A 27,961-nucleotide genomic window follows, 5' to 3' on the forward strand; every position below is an offset into this window, starting at 1 on the left:
AATTTTGAAGTTTTGCGCTCCACCTGATCGTAAGGCTGAAAAGCAGATCATCGATCTCTTCGCTAGCTCACCCGACCTGTGTTGATTGACATTCTGGTCCAATCAGATTGTGCGTGGCTGCGTGTAGCGTAAACCACGTAGACTTTGCCACAAAATGAGAGACAAAACATTACAAAACCTGGCCAGATCATTTCAAATCATCCGTCTCGGTGCTCCAAGTCCAGGCATGATTTTACCTCCTTTTTCGTGATATCCAATTACAATCTTGTCTCGACTCCACAACTATGGTTGACATACTATAAATACATTAATATTAACATTTTAACCTGTTTGAAGGTTAAGAAAATCCCAGGTCAACGCCTGGATTGCCCACTATAACCTGTGCTAATTGTAAAACTCCTGACTCCAGTGACGTCTCCATACAGAAAGGTTTTACATGCATTTATTTGGTTGTTTTTATTTTTGAAACTGCTTTCATAGGGTGCTGAGACTATAACATGTTTAACCTCAATAAAGGCTGGTTGTATGGAAATTAAACAGCAGAGGTCGCTGTTGTAAAAAAAAAGAAACGCTCCGCTACATCAACTTGACTACTCTCGCGAGTCGCGATAGTTCCGTTCCACTATCCGGTGGCGGAGACATCCAGAAGAGATGGCGGCCAGAGGTAGTTTTCAATCGGCTCCAACGGGAGGAGGTGGTGGCGGGGGAATGGGACCTGGACCCCAGGTGCAAGGTGGAGGACCAGGCATGGGACCTGGAACTCCTGGTGGAAGGATGGGACCCTCATCGGGCGCACAGAACCACCTTTACCGATCTCCGATGCCTGGGCCTGGATACCCGGTGAGCCACGATTCAACTGCTAAACGTTAGCTAGAACAAAGCCGTTTCAAAGCGGTAGTTAACCTATACTTGTACTAATGATATTTAGTTAACGACGGGATACCGTGACGTTACTCGTAAAGGCCCCTGATTACTGATTGTCGTCCTTGATTTATTGTTTTGTGGCTATTCACAATGTTATGTTGATGCACAACTAGTTAGTTAGCTACTGTAGCTATGAGCTAAGTCTGTCCCCAAGTGGCGGTTAAAACTAATACATTAGCTCGTTAACTGTCTAACTGTCCCATTTACTAGTAGTTTGGTGTGTGTTAACTAAAAGTTATCTGGGTAGCTAACTTAGTCAAATTTTGATTTGATTTTGATTTTGAGTCCGCCGTTGCCAGAAGATACAGAACTTACCGTTACTTCCGTTTACACAAAGTTGCACTGGGGTCAGGACGCAGTCATGGTTACATTAGGAATGTGTTTAGTAAATGCACTCTGGCTGTCTACTCTGATTTCAGGGCACTCTTGTCTGAGTGTGCCAGAGCACAGAATAACTGATGAATAACCCTACCAACATGTACATATTACCTCGTCTAACCTGTACCCCAGCACATTGACTCAGTACCAGTACCCCAATAACAATTTTGCGAATTTATATTGTATTGTATTACTTTTTTTCAATGTTCATTCATTTACTAAATATTTTCTTAACTTATTTTTCTTAACTGCGTTTTTGATTAAGGGCTTGTAAGTAAGCATTTCACAGTAAGGTCTACCTGTTGTATTCAGTGCATTTGACAAATAAAATGCATTTATTTTATTTTTTAATCGAAAACCTGTTGAATTTAATGGTGTCAGTAAACGTCAGCAGAAGAACAATTTAAATGGTTGCCAGCAACACAGTTACTAACTAGATGACATGAAAACAGCCTAACCAGCTCTTGTAGGGCAAGTAAAATGATCAGTGAGGTGTTCTTTCAATCGTGTCTGGAAGTTACTAGCAAGCTAGCCAACTTTAGCCAGTTGAGCAGTGAGGGAAGTTTTTGAACCCATATCTTTAGCCGCTCACCACTGTAACTCTGATTGCGTTCTGACCCCAGTGCAGCTCAGTGTAAACAAGCGTAACTGTAGGGTCTGTATATTCTGGCAACATCTGCAGATGATTGAATGAAAGGTGGTGTGTGCATCACTACCACAGATGAGATGTATAAATGTGAAGCATCCACTTGGAGTTTCCACTCACTACCATATTTGGTAGTGAGAGGAAGGTCACTGTCCAGCAGTCGGAGAAGATGGAACGAGATGGATTTTGGCCGACATTCTGCAAATTTTCCCATCGATGAAACATTTGATCACAATACAGTTTTCTATTCCCAAAACTAAAATCTGTTATGAACAGAGTGGACTATGTTTAGTAGACTTTACTCTTTGCAAAAGTTTTTACAAATTGTGTTGTTTAGGAGTGCAAAGGCTTATTGAGTTATATATAGCACACTTCACATAGGAGGTGTTCCTTAACGGAACTATGTAGATGTATGCTAGAATGTGCCAATAGGATCTCACTAGCTCGTGCATGGCTCTGCCCACCTCCTTGCTAGTTCTGCCCACTATGACTCATTTGTTCCCGTTGGAAACGGCAGGCTGTGGTCTATCTGGGTTTAGTTTAAATCTTTGTCTCTACTGTAGTCATCAGGGGTTACCAAACTTTTTTACTCAGGCCCTCCTTCCAGCATTGGGGAACATGTTTTCTCTAAATATGTGTTGTTGTACAGTTTAAAAGTAAAATACACAGCATTTCAAACAGTCAGCAATAATCTATGAATTCAGGGTTTGTGAAGTTATACCTCGGCTAAATATAAGCCTTCCACAACCATAAGACCCACTAATAATTGTATTATTTTATCAAAAATAGTTTTACTTGCTCTTTGCAATAATCACTGATCTGGCTTTCTAGTCTGTCTATGAAAATGTCCTTTTCTGTTACAAGTTTAACTAGAACCATGCATGATGCTCATTCACTAATAATGACTAACTTCTTGTTGCAGGCATTAGGCTATAGAAAATGAAGACAGATGTCATCAAAAATCTCTCAAGCCTACATTCTCATGACTAGCCAGCTAATCTTTATATTTCAAGTTTAGGCAACTTGGATCTATCTGCTAGCTAACCAGGTTGAACAGTTTAATTGTTATGAACACACCCTTCTGTCTGTATCCAACTGTTTGAAAAGCATGACAATGCCCCTGTGCACAAAGCGAGGTACATACATACAGTGGTGCAAAAAAGTATTTAGTCAGCCACCAATTGTGCAAGTTCTTCCACTTAAAAAGATGAGAGGCCTGTAAGGTACACTTCAACTATGACAGACAAAATGACAAAACAAAATCCAGAAAATCACATTGTAGGATTTTTAATGAATTTATTTGCAAATTATGGTGGAAAATAAGTATTTGGTCACCTAGAAACAAGCAAGATTTCTGGCTCTCACAGACCTGTAACTTCTTCTTTAAGAGGCTCCTCTGTCCTCCACTCGTTACATGTATTAATGGCACCTGTTTGAACTTGTTATCAGTATAAAAGACACCTGTCCACAACCTCGAACAGTCACACTCCAAACTCCACTATGGCCAAGACTAAAGAGCTGTCAAAGGACACCAGAAACAAAATTGTAGACCTGCACCAGGCTGGGAAGACTGAATCTGCAATAGGTAAGCAGCTTGGTTTGAAGAAATCAACTGTGGGAGCAATTATTAGGAAATGGAAGACATATAAGACCACTGATAATCTCCCTCGATCTGGGGCTCCACGCAAGATCTCACCCCGTGGGGTCAAAATGATCACAAGAACGGTGAGCAAAAATCCCAGAACCACACGGGGAGACCTCCTTCCATCAGCAAGGGCATTGAAGATGAAATGTGGCTGGGTCTTTCAGCATGACAATGATCTCAAACACACCGCCCGGGCAACGAAGGAGTAAGAAGCATTTCGAGGTCCTGGAGTGGCCTAGCCAGTCTCCAGATCTCAACCCCATAGAAAATCTTTGGAGGGAGTTGAAAGTCCGTGTTGCCCAGCAACAGCCCCAAAACATCACTGCTCTAGAGGAGATCTGCATGGAGGAATGGGCCAAAATACCAGTAACAGTGTGTGAAAACCTTGTGAAGACTTACAGAAAACGTTTGACCTCTGTCATTGCCAACAAAGGGTATATAACAAAGTATTGAGATAAACTTTTGTTATTGACCAAATACTTATTTTCCACCATAATTTGCAAATAAATTCATAAAAAATCCTACAATGTGATTTTCTGGAATTTTTTTCTTCTCATTTTGTCTGCCATAGTTGAAGTGTACCTATGATAAATTACAGGCCTCATCTTTTTAAGTGGGAGAACTTGCACAATTGGTGGCTGACTAAATACTTTTTTTGCCCACTGTAAATGGTTTGTTGAGATCGGTGTGGAAGAACTTGACTGGCCTGCACAGAGCCCTAACCTCAACTCCATCGAACAACTTTGAGATTAATTGGAACAGCGACTGCGAGAATCGCCCAACATCAGTGCCCTACCTCACTAATGGTCTTGTGTGCATTTCCACAAGATGCTCCATCATCTAGTGGAAAGCCTTCCCAGAAGAGTGGAGGCTGTTGTAGAAGCAAGGGGGGGGGGGCGCGACGCGACTCCATATTAAGGCCCATGGTTTTGGAATGAGATGTTCGACGAGCAGGTGTCCACATACCTTTCATCAACTATGTTTCTATTACTGGGCGTTACAGGGTAACGTTGGTTTATACAAAACGGGTATCTTATAAATGTCCGTTTCCAGTTGCAGGTGATTCTATAAAAAGCTGAAATATATTAAATCTATATTTTATATGAAGTGAGAAATGCCTCTTGCATGTGTGTAGATCTTTGTTTTGGTCACATTGTGGTCACCCGTGAGCAGTACATTTGGATTTAATATCTTTCAGAGTTTTCTCTGTTTTTCATTATCATCGTCATTAGGTATTCTAACTCAGAGCACAACCTAGAGACTTCCTTGATATTAGAGATTACGTACCAGCGGTTGTTAACACTCCTCCCCCTTGAGCTTACCAGACGCTGCTGCTCTGTCCTGGTGACGCATAGAGAAACCAGTATATTATCCATGTCTTTGTTCAGCCACGACTCTGACAAACAGGATATTACAGTTCTTCAGGTCCCATTTGATTAGTATAGTCTCGAACAGAGCTTGTCTAGTTTCTTCTCCAGTGATTGTACATTCTCCAAAAGAACAGAGGGTAGAGGCGGTTTATGAACTCGCCGATTTTAGTTTCGTCAGGGTGCCTGCACGTCGACCTTGCACTGTCTCGTTCTCTCCCGAGTCTCCTGGTCCAGTGTGAGCCGTATGTTCTGAGCCTCTGACTCGTTGAAGTAGAAATCTTTGTGTTAGTTAGTGATCACTGTTCTGATGTCCAGAAGCTCTTTTGGGTCATAAGAAACCATTGGGATAACCATAGTTCATATCAGAGCAACAAAACAAACAAAAAAACTCACAAAATAGCAGAATTGATCCGGAGGCCGTAAAATGGCTTCTATCCGTTGCAGCACCATTCTACTGCATGTAGAATCACAAGCAGGTTAGCTGAAACATCTATGGCAGTGTTTAGTATGAGCTAACATAGCGATGGGCAACTTTGGTGGGGGGGGGGGACACAAAACTCATGAGGTGGCTCGGGGTCTACGTACCCACATCATACCCACATCCATACCCACATATGCAGTTATTCCCCTGAAAAGCATTTTCTCAGTGAAAGAAACATCTGTCTACTTTTGTCTCATGTCACTGCCTGGATCACAAAATCCTACTTCACCTCACCGGCAGCAGTGGCGTCCTTCCTAGTCACTCTGCCACACATTCTATAAGCTTCTGGAACAACTCCCCAGTTGTTGTGTAGAAAACCAAGGTTGCACAGACGTGTAAAATCGATTCCTTGAGAATTTTAATGGCTGTTGAATTCTTCATTCCACTCACACACAGTAGCGTCCGTTTATTACTGAAAAGATACGTCCACCGTGATTTTTTTTTCTTCTTGCCATGTAAACTGCAATGTCCTTCTGCTCTCTCGATGACCGGGCGAAGGGTTTGCAGATGAAATGGCAATAAAGAGCAAATATTTTTAAATGGCGTTTGAGGCACGCTTCGGTGATGAGTTCTCCAGCAACTCCATCTATTAGTGTACAGATTCACAAACCTCTGCTTTAGAACCTTGTCTATCTACATGACTCACTGAAATCACTATGGCGACAAATGTGAGAATGCATTCTCCAATGTGGATGAAAAGTAAGGAATAAATAGATGGCTGAAGGTAGGGTGCAGGGTCATGGTAATTAGATTCCAAACCGACTGAAACGGGGAGAAACTACCTGATCTTAAGGCTACATTTACACAGGCAGACCAATTCTGATCTTTTTCCCAATTATTGGCAAAATAGCTTTCCTCCTGCTATACCATGGCGCTACCCTACAGAGTGCTGAGGCTACTGTAGACCTTCACTGGGGGGGAAAAAGTGTAGTATAATCAATTATTTGGTGACGTGACTATATTTAGTATAGTTTTTTTCTTAAAAGGATCACTTTTATGTTTTACAATTTTTGTTTTTATGAAATTTACTGAGGACGGTCCTCTCCTTCCTCCCCTTCCTCTCCTTCCCCCCCTTCCTCTCCTTCCTCTCCTTCCCCCCCTTCCTCTCCCTTCCTCTCCCTTCCTCCCCTTCCTCTCCTTCCCCCCCCTTCCTCCCCTTCCTCCCCTCCCCCCCCTTCCTCTCCCTTCCTCTCCTTCCTCTCCTTCCCCCCCTTCCTCTCCTTCCTCTCCCTTCCTCTCCTTCCTCCTCCTCCTCCTCGTAGCCTCCACTGGTATATCATATATTTCCCACGCTGTAATAGTATTAATGGAGTCACTTTCCACCCGCAGTAGGCTGTAGTTAGTGTGGTTAGGCTGTAGTTAGTGTAGTTAGGCTGTAGTTGGTGTAGTTAGGCTGTAGTTAGTGTAGTTAGGCTGTAGTTAGTGTGGTTAGGCTGTAGTTAGTGTGGTTAGGCTGTAGTTAGTGTGGTTAGGCTGTAGTTAGTGTAGTTAGGCTGTAGTTAGTGTGGTTTTGATGTTCCAGCGGAGCGCTCCATTGGCAGTGAGTAGGCCTTCATCAAGTAGCCTATGCCTTGCGCTGGAACGTTTTTTTGTTGTAGGACATTGGCCAACATTTTACTGATAGCCATGTGTAGGCTAATTTGATAAATCTATTGAGCAGCAATATCATATTTAGAGTTCGCAATCTAGTTTTGAGTTCTCACTTCCTCATTTGGTGAATAATATAACAAAGATGTCGGCAAGTTCTCTGAAAATATATATTTTTTAATGTTAGCCTAATTCTGGATCCTGTTTTGACAGGTTGCACATCAAAATATCAATTATGCATTTCCTGGATATGTTGAATGAGAGAGCTTACTTTAATCATAGACTATATCATCTCAGTTGTTTTACTTGGCACTGGAAAACAAATTGTCTAGAGCCTTGTTGATAATGTAAAGTAACTAACTAACTGTACATTAAACATTTTATTATTGTTGTATTTGTTGTTGTAAACAAAAAATAATTAGTTAATTTTTGGGGGATTTGTCGTTGTTGGAAAAATGGGTCAATTTATCACGATATGGATTTTTTTATTGTATATACTGGCCATCACTAGGGCAGAGGGCTTCATCGTTGATGAGCAAGGCACACAGCACAGCCCCCCTCCAATCTGTAGAGAGGAGAGGGAAAGGAAAGAGAGTGTGTGCATCAGTGTTGATGTGAGCAGAACAGATCAGACAGCCCTCCCTCCAAGGCTGCAGAGAGGAGAGGGAAAGAGAGGTGTGCCTCTGGCTGAAGCCGTAACGGTCTGTTCTGAGGGCGTCTCATCTATCCTCTCCTCTGCCTACGAGCTACCTTCTCTATATAAGTACTCATGCATTCAGAAACACGAAGTCGCCTGTTTGAGTTCCTAGCACATGGATTGGTGAGTGATTTGGTTGTGTGTTGTGGATGATTTTTTTTTATATCGATTTTCATTCGGATTTTTTGCTGTAGCATTTCCAGGTTATTTCACATATAGCCTTATACCTGAAATATATTTTATTTGGTAGTGAAAATATACATTTGGTTTCTTATTTAAGGCTTTGCAAACTTTACATAATTTTAAGATGACTATTATATATGTTTTATTGTGAATGTAATTTAATCTGTATTTTGTTGGCTAATCTGTATTTTGTTGGCTAATCTGTATTTTGTTGGCTAATCTGTATTTTGTTGGCTAATCTGTATTTTGTTGGCTAATCTGTATTTTGTTGGCTAATCTGTATTTTGTTGGCTAATCTGTATTTTGTTGGCTAATCTGTATTTTGTTGGCTAGTGGTGTTTGTTATATTGTCCTTGAATGATTGTTCAATTTAGTTCTGATCTACATTAAATATCAGAGCATTTCTACCTGTATTTCAACACATGGATTTTTTTCCACTTGTTGCTGCTCAACAATGTTTCCTGTATGCTCAACAATGTTCCCTGTATGCTCAACAATGTTTCCTGTATGCTCAACAATGTTTCCTGTATGCTCAACAATGTTTCCTGTATGCTCAACAATGTTTCCTGTATGCTCAACAATGTTTCCTGTATGCTCAACAATGTTCCCTGTATGCTCAACAATGTTTCCTGTATGCTCAACAATGTTCCCTGTATGCTCAACAATGTTTCCTGTATGCTCAACAATGTTTCTTGAATGCATATCCTTTTCATGAGTCTTTTAGTTATTCATAAATAATGATGAGGAATTTAATAGAGTTTTCATGCCATTGAAACTGCCTCTATCCAGAGAATCACCTTGTTTGTACGATTCCTTCCACTACCATCCTCACCAAGCCACATCCTTGACCCTGACTGGTATGGTACGGAAACAGAACTTATCTGCAGTGTTTTCCTCAAGTGAGTAGAATAGCCAGACAGAATGGAATAAGTAGCCATAAGTAGCCAGCCAAATAGAATAAGTAGCCAGCCAAATAGAATAAGTAGCCAGCCAAATAGAATAAGTAGCCAGCCAGGCGCTCCCCGGCCGAAGAAGCTCTATTTTGGTGGCATCTGGTACATTCTAATGCCTTGATTTCATCTTAAATACACAGTGAAATGATTGAATACTTTATGGAGTTTACCTCCCAGATTGGAATAATTTGTTGTGGTATTGTGAAGAAAGACAATACTTTACAATTTAAATAACTGAAAATGTATGAATTCAGTGTATTTTTAGAAACCTTTTTTTTTTTTACAATTAACTTGTCTTCTCTTGAGATTGTAAAGTTGCATTTACAATTTTACTGCAAGATATCAATTGCCACAAATTATGTATTTGATTAAAACCTACACATTATCTTAAAAATACATTTAGAGGTTTTGTTTTTCCAGGTTTCATATTTTTGCTCTCAAAAATCAACAACAATTGTGATGTAAGTCCACAGCAATGCTTAAACCACACCAGGAGACCACCGCTTTTGAGGTCTGAAAAATCTGAGATGTTGATTTATTTTGTTGGTGTATATAAAAAATTAATTATTTAACCTTTATTTAAGTAGGCAAGTCAGATAAGAACAAATGATTATTTACAATGATGGCCTACCAGGGATCAGTGGGTTAACTGCCTTGTTCAGGGGCAGAGAGACAGAATTTTACCTTGTCAGCTCGGGGATTCAATCCAGCAACCTTTCGGTTACTGGCCCAACGCTCTAACCACTAGGCTACCCCAAAATGTACCCTTTAATTCCAGTGGACAACTAGCAAAAGTTACCCTTTAATTCCAGTGGACACCTAGCAAGAGGCTGTTGTTTAGCAGTGGTTTTGTAGCACACGTAATCATAGAGTTTACAAAACAAATACACACTGGATTGATAAAAATAATGTTATCATTCTGGCAGGTAATTGTAGGCTACTTTGTATTTAACATTTATTTGAGAATGTTTTTGGGGAAAGCCTTCAGTTTGCATTAGCATCACCGCTAACGGCTACATAAAGTGGTAGACATGCGCCGCACACACGAAGGGGCATTCTTGTTGCCTCTTTAGAAAGTGTCAGGAAATACATCACTGATGCATTCTGTTCATGTCTTTATGATAAACTTGGACACATTTTTATAAATGTCCAGTACATTTAGTTGATTCCCTACTAAGTTCAATACATTTAGTTGATTCAATACCTTTTTTTGAATATTGTTGAATTCTGTTTTAATGCCTGGATTTTGTGAATGTCCTAATTATCATATTTGGACCAGAATGAGTCTCTAAATGCAGCCACTGACTGATGAGTCACTCACTTTAGCGTCACTGTCTGGCAAGCCCCGACATCCTAAGAAAGGAAACCAAAGAAATCCTCTGGTTCACTTGTCCCGACGGACATATAATCACATTGCATAATTATGAACGACAAAGGCATATAGAAGACCAACGTTGTCAGTTCAACACCTTTTATAAACTAGTTAACCCTTGCTGTTCAGTTGTCAATAAAAGGCTGGCCATGCGAAACACGCACAATTAAATTCAACGTATGTGCCAGAAAAATAATTAGGCTCAAAACTCAGACGCACCGGTAGGATTTTCACACTTTTGCCTACCGACAGTACCTCTAAACAGTGTCGACAGTCAATATCTTGTGTTCACACAGCAAAGACCTTGGAAGTCGTCAGCCACTCAGCCGTGTTAAAATACTCCAAACCAGAAGGTGGCAGCAGCGTTGTTTGGTAATGCATATCCTGTGCGTATTGCTTATGGTCTAGATTCCAAGCTGTCTGCACTGATGTTGCTATTGTTATAGAAATCCCTTGTTACTAGCCAGATGGCCACAGCTAGATAACTACCTAGCAAGATGACGAAGAAACTATTTAATTCACTCCATCCCCCAAAAGTAAAAACTCAACAGACACCATGAAAGCTTAAATCAAGTTTATTCTTCCCAGAGGATCAATACAGGATCAATACAGCTACATTAGACAAAGTGATACAGGCCATAAACTTTTATTTCTCCCTTAACGTGACCTGACCTGATGCTCGCTTTGTGACTGACAGGTGACTATCCTATCAATAGATTGCTATAAGATGCATATCGTTCATTCTAGTGGGAAAGGGCTTGACGGACTAGCGAATTGAAACTTTTAAATTTAAAAGTAGCCCGGCTGAAAACGCAAATGGAAAACACGATCTGTTGTTGAACACATTCGGTAGACTGCATCAAAAGGAGAATGTTTAGTCTAAGGCAGAAGTAACACCTGCAAAGATGAATATACCAGTAGATGATAGAACATTATAAAATAAAACATTTTGTTCCTCAAATCTCAACCATCAGTAGCACCTTCTCTCCTCCTCTTCCTTATTTTTCTCTCCCACAAACAACCACAACCTCTTCAGTTCTCCCTTTTCTCCTCCTCCTCTTCTACATCTCTTCTATCCTTTTCTACTCTTTTCTCCTATCAAACACCATCCATCTTTTCCTCTCCAGACTCTAACCCCTCCCTCCCTATTTCTTCTCTCCTCCAGACTCTAACCCCTCCCTCCCTATTTCTTCTCTCCTCCAGACTCTAACCCCTCCCTCCCTATTTCTTCTCTCCTTCAGACTCTAACCCCTCCCTCCCTCTCTCTTCTCTCCCTCCTCCAGACTCTAACCCTTCCCTCCCTGTCTCTTCTCTCTCTCCTCCAGACTCTAACCCCTCCCTCCCTGTCTCTTCTCTCTCTCCTCCAGACTCTAACCCCTCCCTCCCTGTCTCTTCTCTCTCTCCTCCAGACTCTAACCCCTCCCTCCCTGTCTCTTCTCTCTCTCCTCCAGACTCTAACCCCTCCCTCCCTGTCTCTTCTCTCTCTGCCCAAGGCTCTAACCCCTCCCTCCCTGTCTCTTCTCTCTCTCCTCCAGGCTCTAACCCCTCCCTCCCTGTCTCTTCTCTCCCTCCTCCAGACTCTAACCCCTCCCTCCCTGTCTCTTCTCTCCCTCCTCCAGACTCTAACCCCTCCCTCCCTGTCTCTTCTCTCCCCCCTCCAGAGACCAGGTGGAATGCCACCCTCCAGCCGTATGACACCCCAGGGTCCGCCTATGGGGCCTCCAGGCTACGGCTCCAGCCCCGTGTCCCGACCAGGGATGCCTGGCGTCATGGATCCCTCCCGTAAGAGGCCTGCCCCTCAGCAGGTCCAGCAACAGCGCAACCAACAGTAAGATCTGACTAGCCATCGGTATTTGTTATTTTAGGCTTGAATGGATTTACTTCAACAGTAATATTTTACATTGCTACCAGGAGATGAGGGACATTAAAATGATTATTAGTTTACTTTGATTATTTGTCCTCATTCAGAGTCGACTGTGTCTTTGTGTGTGTATATAGTGCGTACAGGCCTTTTCGGTCCTTATAAACTCCAACTGTATTGTTTTGTTCAATTGCAGTACCAAGAAGAAGAAAATGGCGGATAAGATTTTACCTCAGAGGATCCGGGAGCTGGTGCCAGAGTCTCAGGCCTACATGGACCTACTGGCGTTTGAGAGGAAGCTGGATCAGACCATCATGAGGAAACGTCTGGACATCCAGGAGGCACTAAAGAGACCCATTAAGGTAACAAATATGGAGTTATGTCCTCACTTGGGCCAAGGCCTGTATACATAAAGCTTTTCAAATCAAATTGTATTTGTCACGTGTCGAATACAACCGGTGTAGCCCTTAACCGACGATGCGGTTTTAAGAAAAATAAGTGTCAAGTAATAAAAAAAATGTTTTAATTAAAAGTAAAAAATAATTAAAGTGCAGCAGTAAAATAACAATAGCAAGGTTATAAACAGGGAGGTACCGGTAGAGACTCAATATGGAGGCTATATACAGGGTGTACCGGTAGAGACTCAATGTGGAGGTTATAAACAGGGAGGTACCGGTAGAGACTCAATATGGAGGCTATATACAGGGTGTACCGGTAGAGACTCAATATGGAGGCTATATACAGGGTGTACCGGTAGAGACTCAATGTGGAGGTTATAAACAGGGAGGTACCGGTAGAGACTCAATGTGGAGGTTATAAACAGGGAGGTACCGGTAGAGACTCAATGTGGAGACTATATACAGGGTGTACCGGTAGAGACTCAATGTGGAGACTATATACAGGGTGTACCGGTAGAGACTCAATGTGGAGACTATATACAGGGTGTACCGGTAGAGACTCAATGTGGAGACTATATACAGGGTGTACCGGTAGAGACTCAATGTGGAGACTATATACAGGGTGTACCGGTAGAGACTCAATGTGGAGACTATATACAGGGTGTACCGGTAGAGACTCAATGTGGAGGCTATATACAGGGTGTACCGGTAGAGACTCAATGTGGAGGCTATATACAGGGTGTACCGGTAGAGACTCAATGTGGAGACTATATACAGGGTGTACCGGTAGAGACTCAATGTGGAGACTATATACAGGGTGTACCGGTAGAGACTCAATGTGGAGACTATATACAGGGTGTACCGGTAGAGACTCAATGTGGAGACTATATACAGGGTGTACCGGTAGAGACTCAATGTGGAGACTATATACAGGGTGTACCGGTAGAGACTCAATGTGGAGACTATATACAGGGTGTACCGGTAGAGACTCAATGTGCAGGGGCACCGGTTAGCCGAGGTAATATGTACATGTAGGTAGAGTTAATGTGTCTATGCATAGATAATAAACAGAGTAAAGTATAGTACAGTGCTGATCTAGGATCATTGCCTTTTTAGATCCTAATGAATAACATTAGATGGACAGGGATGATTTTATAGGCTACAATTCAGGCCCAGGATCTTTTCCTGACCGACAAGGTGGCCAGACCAGGAAAGCTCGGGCCTGAGTTGTAAGCCTATAAAATGGGGCTCTGAGTTTTCCCTGGTCATCACGTCCCATGTTTTGCTCTGAAGGTAATACACATTTTGATAGTGAAATTCAACATGACTGGGCTTGTGTTTCAGCAAAAGCGAAAGCTTCGTATCTTCATATCCAACACCTTCAACCCTGCCAAGCCCGACGCAGAAGATGGAGAGGGCACTGTTGCATCATGGGAGCTGCGTGTCGAAGGGCGTCTGCTTGAAGATGTAAGACTAATTAGTAGCCATATGTTTGTGTGTGTTGAGGGTGTGTGTCTGTCTGTGTGTTGACAGATAGTGTCTTGTGTGTGTTTTATAACTTGGTGAAATGTCTGAAAATGGTTTTCTTTCTCAGACTGCTGTGTCCAAGTATGAAGCCACCAAGCAGAAGAGAAAGTTCTCTTCCTTCTTCAAGTCTCTGGTCATCGAGTTGGACAAGGACCTCTATGGGCCTGACAATCACTTGGTCGAGGTAAGAAGATGTGGTTTAATGTTCGTATATAAAAATGCATGATTTAGATCTGTTTTCATGAATAGGCTGGGATTACCACCAGACTGGGATCAATATTAGCAACCGCCACTCTTCTCAACCATTTTCTCCGTAGTAAACTCTAATGATATTCTGTTGTAAAGAAACTAAAAAGACACATCAAATTTATTTTCTATTGTTATAGTGGCACAGGACTGCGACCACTCAGGAGACAGATGGGTTCCAAGTGAAGAGGCCAGGGGATGTGGGCGTACGCTGCACTGTCCTGCTCATGCTGGACTACCAGGTAAACACACCGCTAATTACAACCTGCTAAAGTTAAAAAACTATTTGGTTGTAATATCAGCACTTGTTGAAAATTGTAGACAGAAATACAAATGTCCAATTATTCCATGCAAAACAATTGCTCACATTTATCTCTATCATCAGTTACACAGCTAGTAACTATTTCGCTCTATTATCAGAGATATACAGCTAGTAACTGTTTAGCTCTGATATACAGCTAGTAACTGTTTAGCTCTGTTATACAGCTAGTAACTGTTTAGCTCTGTTATACAGCTAGTAACTGTTTAGCTCTGTTATACAGCTAGTAACTGTTTAGCTCTGTTATACAGCTAGTAACTGTTTAGCTCTGTTATACAGCTAGTAACTGTTTAGCTCTGTTATACAGCTAGTAACTGTTTAGCTCTGTTATACAGCTAGTAACTGTTTAGCTCTGTTATACAGCTAGTAACTGTTTAGCTCTGTTATACAGCTAGTAACTGTTTAGCTCTGTTATACAGCTAGTAACTGTTTAGCTCTGTTATACAGCTAGTAACTGTTTAGCTCTGATATACAGCTAGTAACTGTTTAGCTCTGATATACAGCTAGTAACTGTTTAGCTCTGATATACAGCTAGTAACTGTTTAGCTCTGATATACAGCTAGTAACTGTTTAGCTCTGATATACAGCTAGTAGCTGTTTAGCTCTGATATACAGCTAGTAGCTGTTTAGCTCTGATATACAGCTAGTAACTGTTTAGCTCTGATATACAGCTAGTAACTGTTTAGCTCTGATATACAGCTAGTAACTGTTTAGCTCTGATATACAGCTAGTAACTGTTTAGCTCTGATATACAGCTAGTAACTGTTTAGCTCTGATATACAGCTAGTAACTGTTTAGCTCTGATATACAGCTAGTAACTGTTTAGCTCTGTTATACAGCTAGTAACTGTTTAGCTCTGTTATACAGCTAGTAACTGTTTAGCTCTGTTATACAGCTAGTAACTGTTTAGCTCTGATATACAGCTAGTAACTGTTTAGCTCTGATACACAGCTAGTAACTGTTTAGCTCTGATACACAGCTAGTAACTGTTTAGCTCTGATATACAGCTAGTAGCTGTTTAGCTCTGATATACAGCTAGTAGCTGTTTAGCTCTGATATACAGCTAGTAACTGTTTAGCTCTGATATACAGCTAGTAACTGTTTAGCTCTGATATACAGCTAGTAACTGTTTAGCTCTGATATACAGCTAGTAACTGTTTAGCTCTGATATACAGCTAGTAACTGTTTAGCTCTGTTATACAGCTAGTAACTGTTTAGCTCTGTTATACAGCTAGTAACTGTTTAGCTCTGTTATACAGCTAGTAACTGTTTAGCTCTGTTATACAGCTAGTAACTGTTTAGCTCTGTTATACAGCTAGTAACTGTTTAGCTCTGATATACAGCTAGTAACTGTTTAGCTCTGATATACAGCTAGTAACTGTTTAGCTCTGATATACAGCTAGTAACTGTTTAGCTCTGATATACAGCTAGTAACTGTTTAGCTCTGATATACAGCTAGTAACTGTTTAGCTCTGATATACAGCTAGTAACTGTTTAGCTCTGATATACAGCTAGTAACTGTTTAGCTCTGTTATCAGAGATATACAGCAGGTAATGGCATGCTTTTCATGATCAGTAAAGCATCTGATGATCATGTAATTTCAGATACGTTAGGGTAGCCAAACTGTTTGGCATGTTAGATAGCTAGGCTTTTTGGATAGAGCTTGACATCGGCAACTAGCCTATTTTTATTCACAACTCGTCCGGGTAAACACCAGTCATCAGCACTATAGATGGCTAGAAATCTAGTTTATTCCCTGGAAGTTAGCTTGTCGACTAGCATTATTGACCTGATCTGTTGTTAGCTTGTCCACTAGCATTACTGACCTGATCTGTTGTTAGCTTGTCCACTAGCATTACTGACCTGATCTGTTGTTAGCTTGTCCACTAGCATTACTGAACTGATCTGTTGTTAGCTTGTCCACTAGCATTACTGAACTGATCTGTTGTTAGCTTGTACACTAGCATTACTGAACTGATCTGTTGTTAGCTTGTCCACTAGCATTACTGACCTGATCTGTTGTTAGCTTGTCCACTAGCATTACTGACCTGATCTGTTGTTAGCTTGTCCACTAGCATTACTGACCTGATCTGTTGTTAGCTTGTCCACTAGCATTACTGACCTGATCTGTTGTTAGCTTGTCCACTAGCATTACTGACCTGATCTGTTGTTAGCTTGTCCACTAGCATTACTGACCTGATCTGTTGTTAGCTTGTCCACTAGCATTACTGACCTGATCTGTTGTTAGCTTGTCCACTAGCATTACTGACCTGATCTGTTGTTAGCTTGTCCACTAGCATTACTGACCTGATCTGTTGTTAGCTTGTCCACTAGCATTACTGACCTGATCTGTTGTTAGCTTGTCCACTAGCATTACTGACCTGATCTGTTGTTAGCTTGTCCGCTAACTAGCATTACTGACCTGATCTGTTGTTAGCTTGTTCGCTAACTAGCATTACTGACCTGATCTGTTGTTAGCTTGTCCGCTAACTAGCATTACTGACCTGATCTGTTGTTAGCTTGTCCACTAGCATTACTGACCTGTTGTTCGCTAACTAGCTAGCCAATTTTATGTGGTCCATCCATCAACGTAGCCTATCATGTCTGTCAGTAGCAATCGTGATTAAACGCTCTTAAAAACAACGTTGAAAAGGGGATAATGTTGTAAGCTAGCTATGTTGGTAGGCATATGTGTCCTTATGCTGCTTGACAGGCAGAGCCTGTCATTGTCCTTAACTACTTGACGGGTATAGTACACAATTTCATATTTGTAGTTCTGTGCTCTTCTCTTTATTGTGACGTTTTATTGATAACGACCTATATGATCCAGGTGTTTTTGACCGCTAGGCTTTCTCAACATCTCTCCCAAATACATGCTTGTCATTTGCGTCTTCAGTTTGATGGTGTAATGCCACTGCTAATTTCACTTCTCTCTCCCCAGCCCCCTCAGTTCAAGCTGGACCCTCGCCTGGCCCGTATGTTGGGGATCCACACCCAGACCAGGCCGGTCATCATCCAGGCACTCTGGCAGTATGTTAAGACCCACAAGCTGCAGGACCCCCACGAGAGAGAGTTCATCAACTGTGACAAGTACCTGCAGCAGGTCAGGGTTCATCAACTGTGACAAGTCCCTGCAGCAGGTCAGGGTTCATCAACTGTGACAAGTACCTGCAGCAGGTCAGAGTTCATCAACTGTGACAAGTGCCTGCAGCAGGTCAGAGAGCAGCAATTCTCCTCTTTGTTCACAGCTGGTTGGAAGATATAAGCCTTTCATGGGGAAAATAGAACCGGTGTCTTTTCTCCACGTTGGTATCTGTAATGTTGAGGATTTGTTATATAACCTGATGGACCGTATGTTAGTAACGGGATTTTGCCATTTCATCATCTTTATGATTATGGGTAAATGGGTCGGTTATGTTGTCCTTAGCCCAAACACACCACAGACCTCTGACATATGATCTTTATTAACTGTCCATAGCCGAAACGTAAAACGCACAATATTGAAATCCTTGCATGTCCAGTTCTTGAGTAAATGAATAAAGTTGTTTTTATCTATGTTGTTCTAGATCTTTGAGACTCAGCGTATGAAGTTCTCTGAGATCCCACAACGCCTACATGCTCTCCTGATGCCTCCAGAACCTATCATCATTAACCATGTCATCAGGTAGGACGAACCCTCATCGTCTTTACTAACCATGTCATCAGGTAGGACGAACCCTCATCGTCTTTACTAACCATGTCATCAGGTAGGACGAACCCTTACATCCAGCAACAACACCTCACTATGTCCTCCTGGCCTCTAGGGTCAACACCTCACTATGTCATCACTTGGGTCGAGAGTTGTTCCGTGGTCAGGAAGAACTCCTGGCCTTTTTTGTAAGACAATGATCAGATCTCACAATGCCTACAGAAGTGTTCAAATGTCTCAGGAACCACGTTAATATGATATAGAACTCTCCTGAGATGTGCAGCGTGACTGCAAGAAATGACCATCTGGAACGAACCCATAGTGTAAGATAGACTCTGCGTGATCTAACTCCTCTCTGTGTGTCTACAGTGTGGATCCCAATGACCAGAAGAAGACAGCCTGCTATGACATCGATGTGGAGGTGGACGACACTCTAAAGACCCAGATGAACTCCTTCCTCCTATCCACCGCCAGCCAGCAGGAGATAGCTGGCCTGGACAACAAGGTATGTATGGAGCCCATGCTATAGTTGAACTTTACATGGGTCCATTAATTTTCAAGGGATGGAATCAAGCCTACAACATCTTATGGTGAGCTATTCTGAGGCTGCGAACAGATGTTTTCCACACACCTTTTGTCTCCTATGGGAGTAGGACTGGGAGCAGGCAGGGACTGGGAGCAGGCAGGGACTGGGAGCAGGCAGGGACTGGGAGCAGGCAGGGACTGGGAGCAGGCAGGGACTGGGAGCAGGCAGGGGCTGGGAGCAGGCAGGGGCTGGGAGCAGGCAGGGGCTGGGAGCAGGCAGGGGCTGGGAGCAGGCAGGGGCTGGGAGCAGGCAGGGGCTGGGAGCAGGCAGGGGCTGGGAGCAGGCAGGGGCTGGGAGCAGGCAGGGACCTACTACAGAGAAACTCACTGAACCAGATATAAAAAGAGAAATAGACAGCCCACCTACCTCTTCTCTAGAAAGACAGTCCTTCTCCCTCTTCTCCAGAAAGACAGTCCTCCTCCCTCTTCTCTAGAAAGACTCCTCCTACCTCTTCTATAGAAAAACAGTCCTCCTACATCTTCTCTAGAAAAACAGTCCTTCTACCTCTTCTCCAGAAAGACAGTCCTCCTACTTCTTCTCCAGAAAGACAGTCCTCCTCCCTCTTCTCTAGAAAGACAGTCCTCCTCCACCTCTTCTATAGAAAAACAGTCCTCCTCCCTCTTCTCCAGAAAGACAGTCCTCCTCCCTCTTCTCCAGAAAGACAGTCCTCCTCCCTCTTCTCCAGAAAGACAGTCCTCCTCCCTCTTCTCCAGAAAGACAGTCCTCCTCCCTCTTCTCCAGAAAGACAGTCCTCCTCCCTCTTCTCCAGAAAGACAGTCCTCCTCCCTCTTCTCCAGAAAGACAGTCCTCCTCCCTCTTCTCCAGAAAGACAGTCCTCCTCCCTCTTCTCTAGAAAGACAGTCCTTCTACCTCTTCTCCAGAAAGACAGTCCTTCTACCTCTTCTCCAGAAAGACAGTCCTCCTACCTCTTCTCCAGAAAGACAGTCCTCCTACCTCTTCTCCAGAAAGACAGTCCTCCTACATCTTCTCTAGAAAGACAGTCCTCCTACATCTTCTCTAGAAAGACAGTCCTTCTACCTCTTCTCCAGAAATAGACAGTCCTCCTCCCTCTTCTCCAGAAATAGACAGTCCTCCTCCTTGTCCAGAAATAGACAGCCCTCCCTCCTCTCCAGAAATAGACAGCCCTCCCTCCTCTCCAGCAGCAGTACGTCTACTTCAAGTTCAGAATGTTAATACAGACAAAGAAGAAGACCCCACAGGAAAGAGTTTCTGAGAGACACACCCTGTCAGTAGCATTGGCTGCATGTCTTATCCCTGTGATTGCAGAGAGCTGAGGTATCTAGTGCAGACTAAGGTCAGAGAGAGCTCCATTAGACAGTAGTGTATCCGGTAGTGTTTAAAACCGACAGCATGGTGCATTCAACATGTCAATACTTCTCACAAATACACAAGTAGTGATGAAGTCAATCTCTCCTCTACTTTGAGCCATGAGAGATTGACATGCATATTATTAATGTTAGCTCCCTGTGTACATTTAAGGGCCAGTTGTGCTGTCCTGTTCTGGGCCAATTGTTATTCGACAAGCTGCTGTGACAAAGGCCAATTAAGCACAACAGAGATGAGACCTTCTCTACTGAGGGAGGAGCTAACATGATGTCCTACTACAGGGTCAACAGACTGGTTCAATCTGGTTCATTATACTGAAGTATGGGAGGAGCTAATGTGATGTCCTACTACAGGGCCAATAGACTGGTTCAATCTGGTTCATGTTACTGAAGTATGGGAGGAGCTAACATGATGTCCTACTACAGGGCCAACAGACTGGTTCAATCTGGTTCATGTTACTGAAGTATGGATCCATTTGCATCGTTGTCTGGTCTAATAAACAACAAAGAAAAGTGACTCTACTTCATCCATCTTGGTTTGGACATCCATCTTGGTTTGGACATCCATCTTGCTGTTTCTTCCTCTTCAGATCCATCAGATCATTTGTACAATAGTTTATTCAGATGTTGAACTAGGATTGACCCTCCATCTCTCTCTTCTTCCCCTGTAGATCCATGAGACCATAGAGACGATCAACCAGCTGAAGACCCAGAGAGAGTTCATGTTGAGCTTCGCCAGAGACCCCCAGGGCTTCATCAACGACTGGCTGCAATCACAGTGCAGGGATCTGAAGGTAAACACACAGGGAAACACCACTATGGAGCATTGTTCAGTAGAGAGAAAACATTCTGGCTGCAGTCACGGTGCAGGGATCTCAAGGTAAACACTGCTCTTGTGCTTCATGTGGGTCGTAGTTCAGTAGGGAGAAAACAGGGAGTGAAACAGCGAAGTACTTCAGGGCTTTATCAATGACTGGCTATTTGTATTTAACAAGGATCCCCATTAGCAGCAGCTACTCTTCCTGGGGGTCCTGCAACATTTAATTTTACCTTTATTTAACTAGGCAAGTCAGTTAAGAACAAATTCTTATTTTCAATGAAAGCCTAGGAACAGTGGGTTAACTGCCTGTTCAGGGGCAGAACGACAGATTTGTACCTTGTCAGCTCGGGGGTTTGAACTTGCAACCTTCCGGTTACTAGTCCAACACTCTAACCACTAGGCTACCTGCCACCTCTACACTCTAACCACTAGGCTACCTGCCACCTCTACACTCTAACCACTAGGCTACCCTGCCGCCCTAAGGCAGTTGTATACAATTTAAAACATTATATGACAGAACAGATTTCACAACACATTAAGTGTGTGCCCTCAGGCCCCTACTCTACTACCACACATCTGCAACACAAAATCCATGTGTACATGTGTGTATATGTTATCGTGTGTGTCTCTCTTCACAGGGGCCCTGTTCCATAAGGTGTATTTTTTTAAATCTCATTTTACTGTTTGCACCTGATGTGGAATAGAGTTACATGTAGTCATGGCTCTATGTGGTACTGTGGAATAGAGTTCCATGTAGTCATGGCTCTATGTGGTACTGTGGAATAGAGTTCCATGTAGTCATGGCTCTATGTAGAGTACTGTGGAATAGAGTTCCATGTAGTCATGGCTCTATGTAGAGTACTGTGGAATAGAGTTCCATGTAGTCATGGCTCTATGTGGTACTGTGGAATAGAGTTCCATGTAGTCATGGCTCTATGTGGTACTGTGGAATAGAGTTCCATGTAGTCATGGCTCTATGTGGTACTGTGGAATAGAGTTCCATGTAGTCATGGCTCTATGTGGTACTGTGGAATAGAGTTCCATGTAGTCATGGCTCTATGTGGTACTGTGGAATAGAGTTCCATGTAGTCATGGCTCTATGTAGTACTGTGCGCCTCCCATAGTCTACTCTGGACTTGGGGATTGTGAAGAGACCTGTGGTGGAATGTCTTGTGGGGTTATGAATGGGTGTGCTAGTAGTTTAAACAGACAGCTCGGTACATTCAGCATGTCAACACTTCTTCCAAAAACAGGTAGTGATGAAGTCACTCTCTCCTCTACTTTGAGCCATGAGAGATTGACATGCATATTATTAATGTTAGCTCCCTGTGTACATTTAAGGGCCAGTTGTGCTGTCCTGTTCTGAGCCAATTGTAATTTTCCTAAGTCCCTCTTTGAGGCACCTGACCACACTACTGAATATTCGTCTAGGTGTGACAAAACTAGGGCCTGTAAGACCTGCCTTGTTGATAGTGTTGTTAAGAAGGTAGAAACTAGGGCCTGTAGGACCTGCCTTGTTGATAGTGTTGTTAAGAAGGTAGAAACTAGGGCCTGTAGGACCTGCATTGTTGATAGTGTTGTTAAGAAGGTAGAAACTGGGGCCTGTAGGACCTGCCTTGTTGATAGTGTTGTTAAGAAGGTAGAAACTAGGGCCTGTAGGACCTGCCTTGTTGATAGTGTTGTTAAGAAGGTAGAAACTAGGGCCTGTAGGACCTGCCTTGTTGATAGTGTTGTTAAGAAGGTAGAAACTAGGGCCTGTAGGACCTGCTTTGTTGATAGTGTTGTTACTAAAACTACTAAACTTAAGAGAACTGGTGCCGAGGAAAGATTCTACTTCAGATAAAGAAATGAGGGGAGCAGTAATATTATATTTTCTTTACTGCAAGGTAAACAAACGCACGGGGAAACCACAGCTCTCTAGTGCTGCTCAGTTACTGATTACCCTTTACATAATAACCCCCCAAAGTATTTGGGTCATGTTCATTAAGAAGCCGTGGACGTAGGTTAGCCATTAGCGCTAGCTAGCTGCCGTGGACGTAGGTTAGCCATTAGCGCTAGCTAGCTGCCGTGGATGTAGGTTAGCCATTAGCACTAGCTAGCTGCCATGGATGTATGTTTGCCATTAGCACTAGCTAGCTGCCGTGGACGTAGGTTAGCCATTAGCGCTAGCTAGTTGCCGTGGACGTAGGTTAGCCATTAGCCCTAGCTAGCTGCCGTGGACGTAGGTTAGCCATTAGCGCTAGCTAGCTGCCGTGGATGTATGTTAGCCATTAGCACTAGCTAACTGTGTAGTGTTTGTTCAGATGGTTCTTCGACCAAACACCAGACTGACTGGACCGTCAATGACAACCGAGGGGTGATTCAAGCCGAGTCCAGTCCAAAGTTCATAGCTGTTGTTTTCTTCCTCCACCTGAACATTCAGCCTTCCGCATGGTTGCCTGGTGCCCAGTAACCTTGTAGTTTGTAGTCCTGAATTAAGATGTGTTATCTTAAAACAGAGATGGTCCCAGAGGTCTCTCTTTAACGGCACAGGGATAAGGTTGATAGGCCAGAGGATTTTTATCTGTATGAAAAACATGCATGGTGCGTAGAACAACAAACTACACATGATACCTGTAGGCTTTATTGAAGGAAGTTTTTAAGTTTCTTATGTATATGATATTTTTTTTACAGACTATGACTGATGTGGTTGCGAACCCAGAAGAGGAGAGGAGAGCAGAGTTCTATTTCCAACCCTGGGCCCAGGAGGCCGTGTGTCGTTACTTCTACTCCAAGGTAAAATGCTCACCTCTCACCATTCTGTACCGTGGTGTGTGTACCGTGGTGTGTGTGTACCGTGGTGTGTGTGTGTGTGTGTGTGTGTACCGTGGTGTGTGTGTGTGTGTGTGTGTGTACCGTGGTGTGTGTGTGTGTGTACCGTGGTGTGTGTGTGTGTGTACCGTGGTGTGTGTGTGTGTACCGTGGTGTTTGTGTGCGTACCGTGTGTGTGTGCGTACCGTGGTGCGTGTGCGTACCGCGGTGCGTGTGCGTACCGTGGTGTGTGCGTACCGTGGTGTGTGCGTACCGTGGTGTGTGCGTACCGTGGTGTGTGCGTACCTTGGTGTGTGCGTACCTTGGTGTGTGCGTACCGTGGTGTGTGCGTACCGTGGTGTGTGCGTACCGTGGTGTGTGTGTACCGTGGTGTGTGTGTGCGTACCGTGTTGTGTGTGCGTACCGTGTTGTGTGTGCGTACCGTGTTGTGTGTGCGTACCGTGTTGTGTGTGCGTACCGTGTTGTGTGTGCGTACCGTGCTGTGTGTGTGTGTGCCGTGGTGTGTGTGTGCGTGCCGTGGTGTGTGTGTGTGTGCGTGGTGTGTGTGTGTGCGTGGTGTGTGTGTGTACTGTGGTGTGTGTGTGTGTGTGTACTGTGGTGTGTGTGTACTGTGGTGTGTGTGTGTGTGCCGTGGTGTGTGTGTGTGTGCCGTGGTGTGTGTGTGTACTGTGGTGTGTGTGTGTGTACTGTGGTGTGTGTGTGCGTGCCGTGGTGTGTGTGTGTGTGTGTGTGTGCGTGCCGTGGTGTGTGTGCGTGCCGTGGTGTGTGTGCGTACCGTGGTGTGTGTGTGTGTGTGTACCGTGGTGTGTGTGTACCGTGGTGTGTGTGTGTGCGTACCGTGGTGTGTGCGTACCGTGGTGTGTGTGTTCCCTGGTTGTGTGTGTGTGTGTGTGTGTGTGCGTACCGTGGTGTGCGTGCCGTGGTGTGTGTGCGTGCCGTGGTGTGTGTGTGTGCGTGCCGTGGTGTGTGTGTGTGTACCGTGGTGTGTGTGTGTGTGTGTGTGTGTACCATGGTGTTTGTGTGTGTACCGTGGTGTGTGTGTGTGTGTGTGTGTACCGTGGTGTTTGTGTGTGTACCGTGGTATAACAATATAGAACACTATAACAGTATAGAACACTATAACAGTATAGAACACTATAACAATATAGAACACTATAACAATATAGAACACTATAACAATATAGAACACTATAACAATATAGAACACTATAACAGTATAGAACACTATAACAATATAGAACACTATAACAATATAGAACACGATATATATGTATTCAGTGGTCTTTTATTGCTGTGCTGGCTGTCCGTTTCTTAGTGGTTATTTATTTATATATATATATATAAATATGTATAAATATGTGTATATGTGTATATAAATATAAAAATATGTATTTCAGGTCCAGCAGAGGAGGCAGGAGCTGGAACAAGCCCTGGGAATCAGAAACACTTAGAGATGAAGATGTTGAAGAAAAACAGGCCAACAGATGAACAAGTGGCCATTCTCTCTGGGAGGAGGAAAGGAAGTGTGGGACATTCATTAATACACCCCCGATTTGAGAAAAACATATTTGATATACATCTGCTTTCCTGCTGGTGGTAACTATAGGATATCTTTTTGAAAGTCACCTAGCAGGCTGTTATGGTTATATATCAATGTTAGATTTTTACTTCTTATCTCTTCATATTTGTCCCGCTAAAAGATCTTTTGACTTATTTTTTCTCAATGGTCTCTCTCTATGCCTTACCTCAATGCATTCCCTTTTGGGCTGAACTCTCTCAAGTCGCCAATCTTGAATCTATAGGTTGAAATGACCCCCAACTAAGTATTGATGCTACTCCACCATAACTAATATTGAATATTTTAAGTCTTAACATTTGGCCATTTGTGAAAGAGCATTGGGTTCATTTTAAATACGTTGACAGTCTCTAACCTGCTCTGAGTCCATACTAACTCATAACTGATTAGGTGATAGACTACACACACTACCATTCTGGCTTTGGTCTGGAATAGATTTTTCAGTGTTTGTTTGGTATTGATAGGGTTGTGAGTATTCAGTGGTCTTTTATTGCTGTGCTGGCTGTCCGTTTCTTAGTGGTTCAAGACTATTCTAGAATTCTTGTTGTAGAATATTGTGTACCTCAACAATTCTCCCCTGAACACTTCAAAGTATGGTGATGGCAGCCGGGCTTCACAATATTGTGAAGATTCAGTCTGTTGGTTTAGTTAATCATTTAAGGGGCCATTTCATTTGAAACTATTTTTGTGATGCTTTTTGTTGTTGTTGTTAATGATCTTTTTTTATGTTTCGAAACTATGAATTATATTGAAGCTTGTATTGTTAGAAGTTAAACCTTAAGGAAGTAGTGTTAGCAGTAATAACCTCAAGTCGATCTAGTTTTGTAAATACTGAGCAGAATAATCTGGTTTGATGTGAAGGAAAAATGTCTTGTTTTTAAAGGGCAGACCATCATTTTGACTCATTGTCTAATGCTCCGATTAGTTTTCCCAAGACGTTCCCCTTCAAGTGATACCAATGGTTTAATCCAGAACATTCTCTATAACCTAACAGCAAGCTGAAGTTGCTTGTTGACCCCGTGTGGAAGAGAGAACAACCTTCAAGGTTCTACTGTTCGGTTAAGAAGACTCCTTCTGGGATTTCATCTTTAGTATTTGTTAGTGTGCAGACGCCATCAACACCGAGGAAGATGAGCATAGAGCTGGGTTCACTAGTAGATGTGACGTATTGAAGAATTTCATATTTTTTGATAGTTATGATCGAAAGCTTCCGCTTGTTGTATTGCTGTTTTAGATATGATGACATGTAAAGGATGTATGAAGTTTCATGGTTGGACTCAATTCATTATCAGTTCAATAGTCAAGTGAATTGAATTTAAGCGACATCTATTTTCAATGGGGATTTATTTTGTTTTAATATGAAAGTGTATTTTCCATCCACGCTCTGATTATCCTGAATTGCCCCCAATCCTGTAAAGGATGATACTGAAGACTGATTGAAATCTTCAGACTTAAATTGTATTTTTCTCTTATTGACCAAACCTATTTTTCCCTGTATGTTTTAATCCTATGCTATAATAAAGGGCATCTTCATGATAACTTCTCAGTTATGAATGGATGATTTTAAAGCTGGTTTTCTACCATTTGATGCACAAACTGGCAGTCTTTCCATGGAAGTTGTTACCTGCCTAATGTTCAGCATCACAGTTTAGTTCTGGGATTCTTATGAACACCACACACACCTGACTCATTGCTGTGAGAAGTGGGTTGATGCACTTGATGGTATAACAACCAGGGGACGGATCTGGTCATTGGCCCACAGGTGAACATATCATGTTTATAGGACCAGGAGTTTTTCCTGGCAGCTGTTTTTGTGAGAGGTTAAGGATGGGTTTTCTGGGTCCCCTAAAGTCGCCAAACTATATGTATTGCTTCAATGAACCTTTTGCTCTTGAAATGATCCTAATCGTACTAGGTCATAGCCTCACTTGTTCAAACAGTGAAGTCTGTTAAAGGATGAGTACCTGTATTTATTGAGATGTCTTCCGAAGGCAAACTATTGCTAATGTGTTTAGAAATAGTCCTCTTAAAATAAATAAAATAAGGAAAGTGTGGCATTTCCAAACTTTGAATTGTATCAACTTGCTACCCAAGTCTTTTACTTGTGACATATGGTTAAATGCACTAAAGAGGAACAATAGGTACATATTGAAGAGGCACAATCCACAATCTTTTTACGTGTCTATTTTCAAAGGATTAAGCTAAGAACGTTAACTTCAAAGTTAGGAACACTATAACAGTATAGAACACTATAACAATATGGAACACTATAACAATATAGAACACTATAACAATATAGAACACACTATAACAATATAGAACACTATAACAGTATAGAACACTATAACAATATGGAACACTATAACAATATAGAACACTATAACAGTATAGAACACTATAACGGTATAGAACACTATAACAATATAGAACACTATAACAATATAGAACACTATAACAATATAGAACACTAACAGTATAGAACACTATAACAATATGGAACACTATAACAATATAGAACACTATAACAGTATAGAACACTATAACAG

General features: G+C 42.5%; 1 protein-coding gene across 1 annotated transcript; it reads left to right on the forward strand.

Annotated features, from left to right (window-relative positions):
• The first annotated feature begins 204 nt into the window (after positions 1–204).
• On the forward strand, positions 205–27,485 carry LOC109879084 (SWI/SNF-related matrix-associated actin-dependent regulator of chromatin subfamily D member 1). The gene is made up of 12 exons (XM_020471271.2): positions 205–840; positions 11,898–12,064; positions 12,294–12,459; positions 13,840–13,962; positions 14,090–14,206; positions 14,409–14,510; positions 17,530–17,691; positions 18,155–18,252; positions 18,646–18,781; positions 20,880–21,002; positions 23,702–23,803; positions 25,237–27,485. Exons 1-12 carry the CDS (start codon positions 652–654, stop codon positions 25,288–25,290), a joined length of 1,539 nt encoding a protein of 512 aa, XP_020326860.1. The 5' UTR covers positions 205–651; the 3' UTR covers positions 25,291–27,485.
• The last annotated feature ends 476 nt before the right edge of the window (positions 27,486–27,961 follow it).

The sequence above is a fragment of the Oncorhynchus kisutch genome, linkage group LG5 (assembly GCF_002021735.2).
Source record: "Oncorhynchus kisutch isolate 150728-3 linkage group LG5, Okis_V2, whole genome shotgun sequence".
In the NCBI taxonomy this organism is placed as follows: domain Eukaryota; kingdom Metazoa; phylum Chordata; class Actinopteri; order Salmoniformes; family Salmonidae; genus Oncorhynchus; species Oncorhynchus kisutch.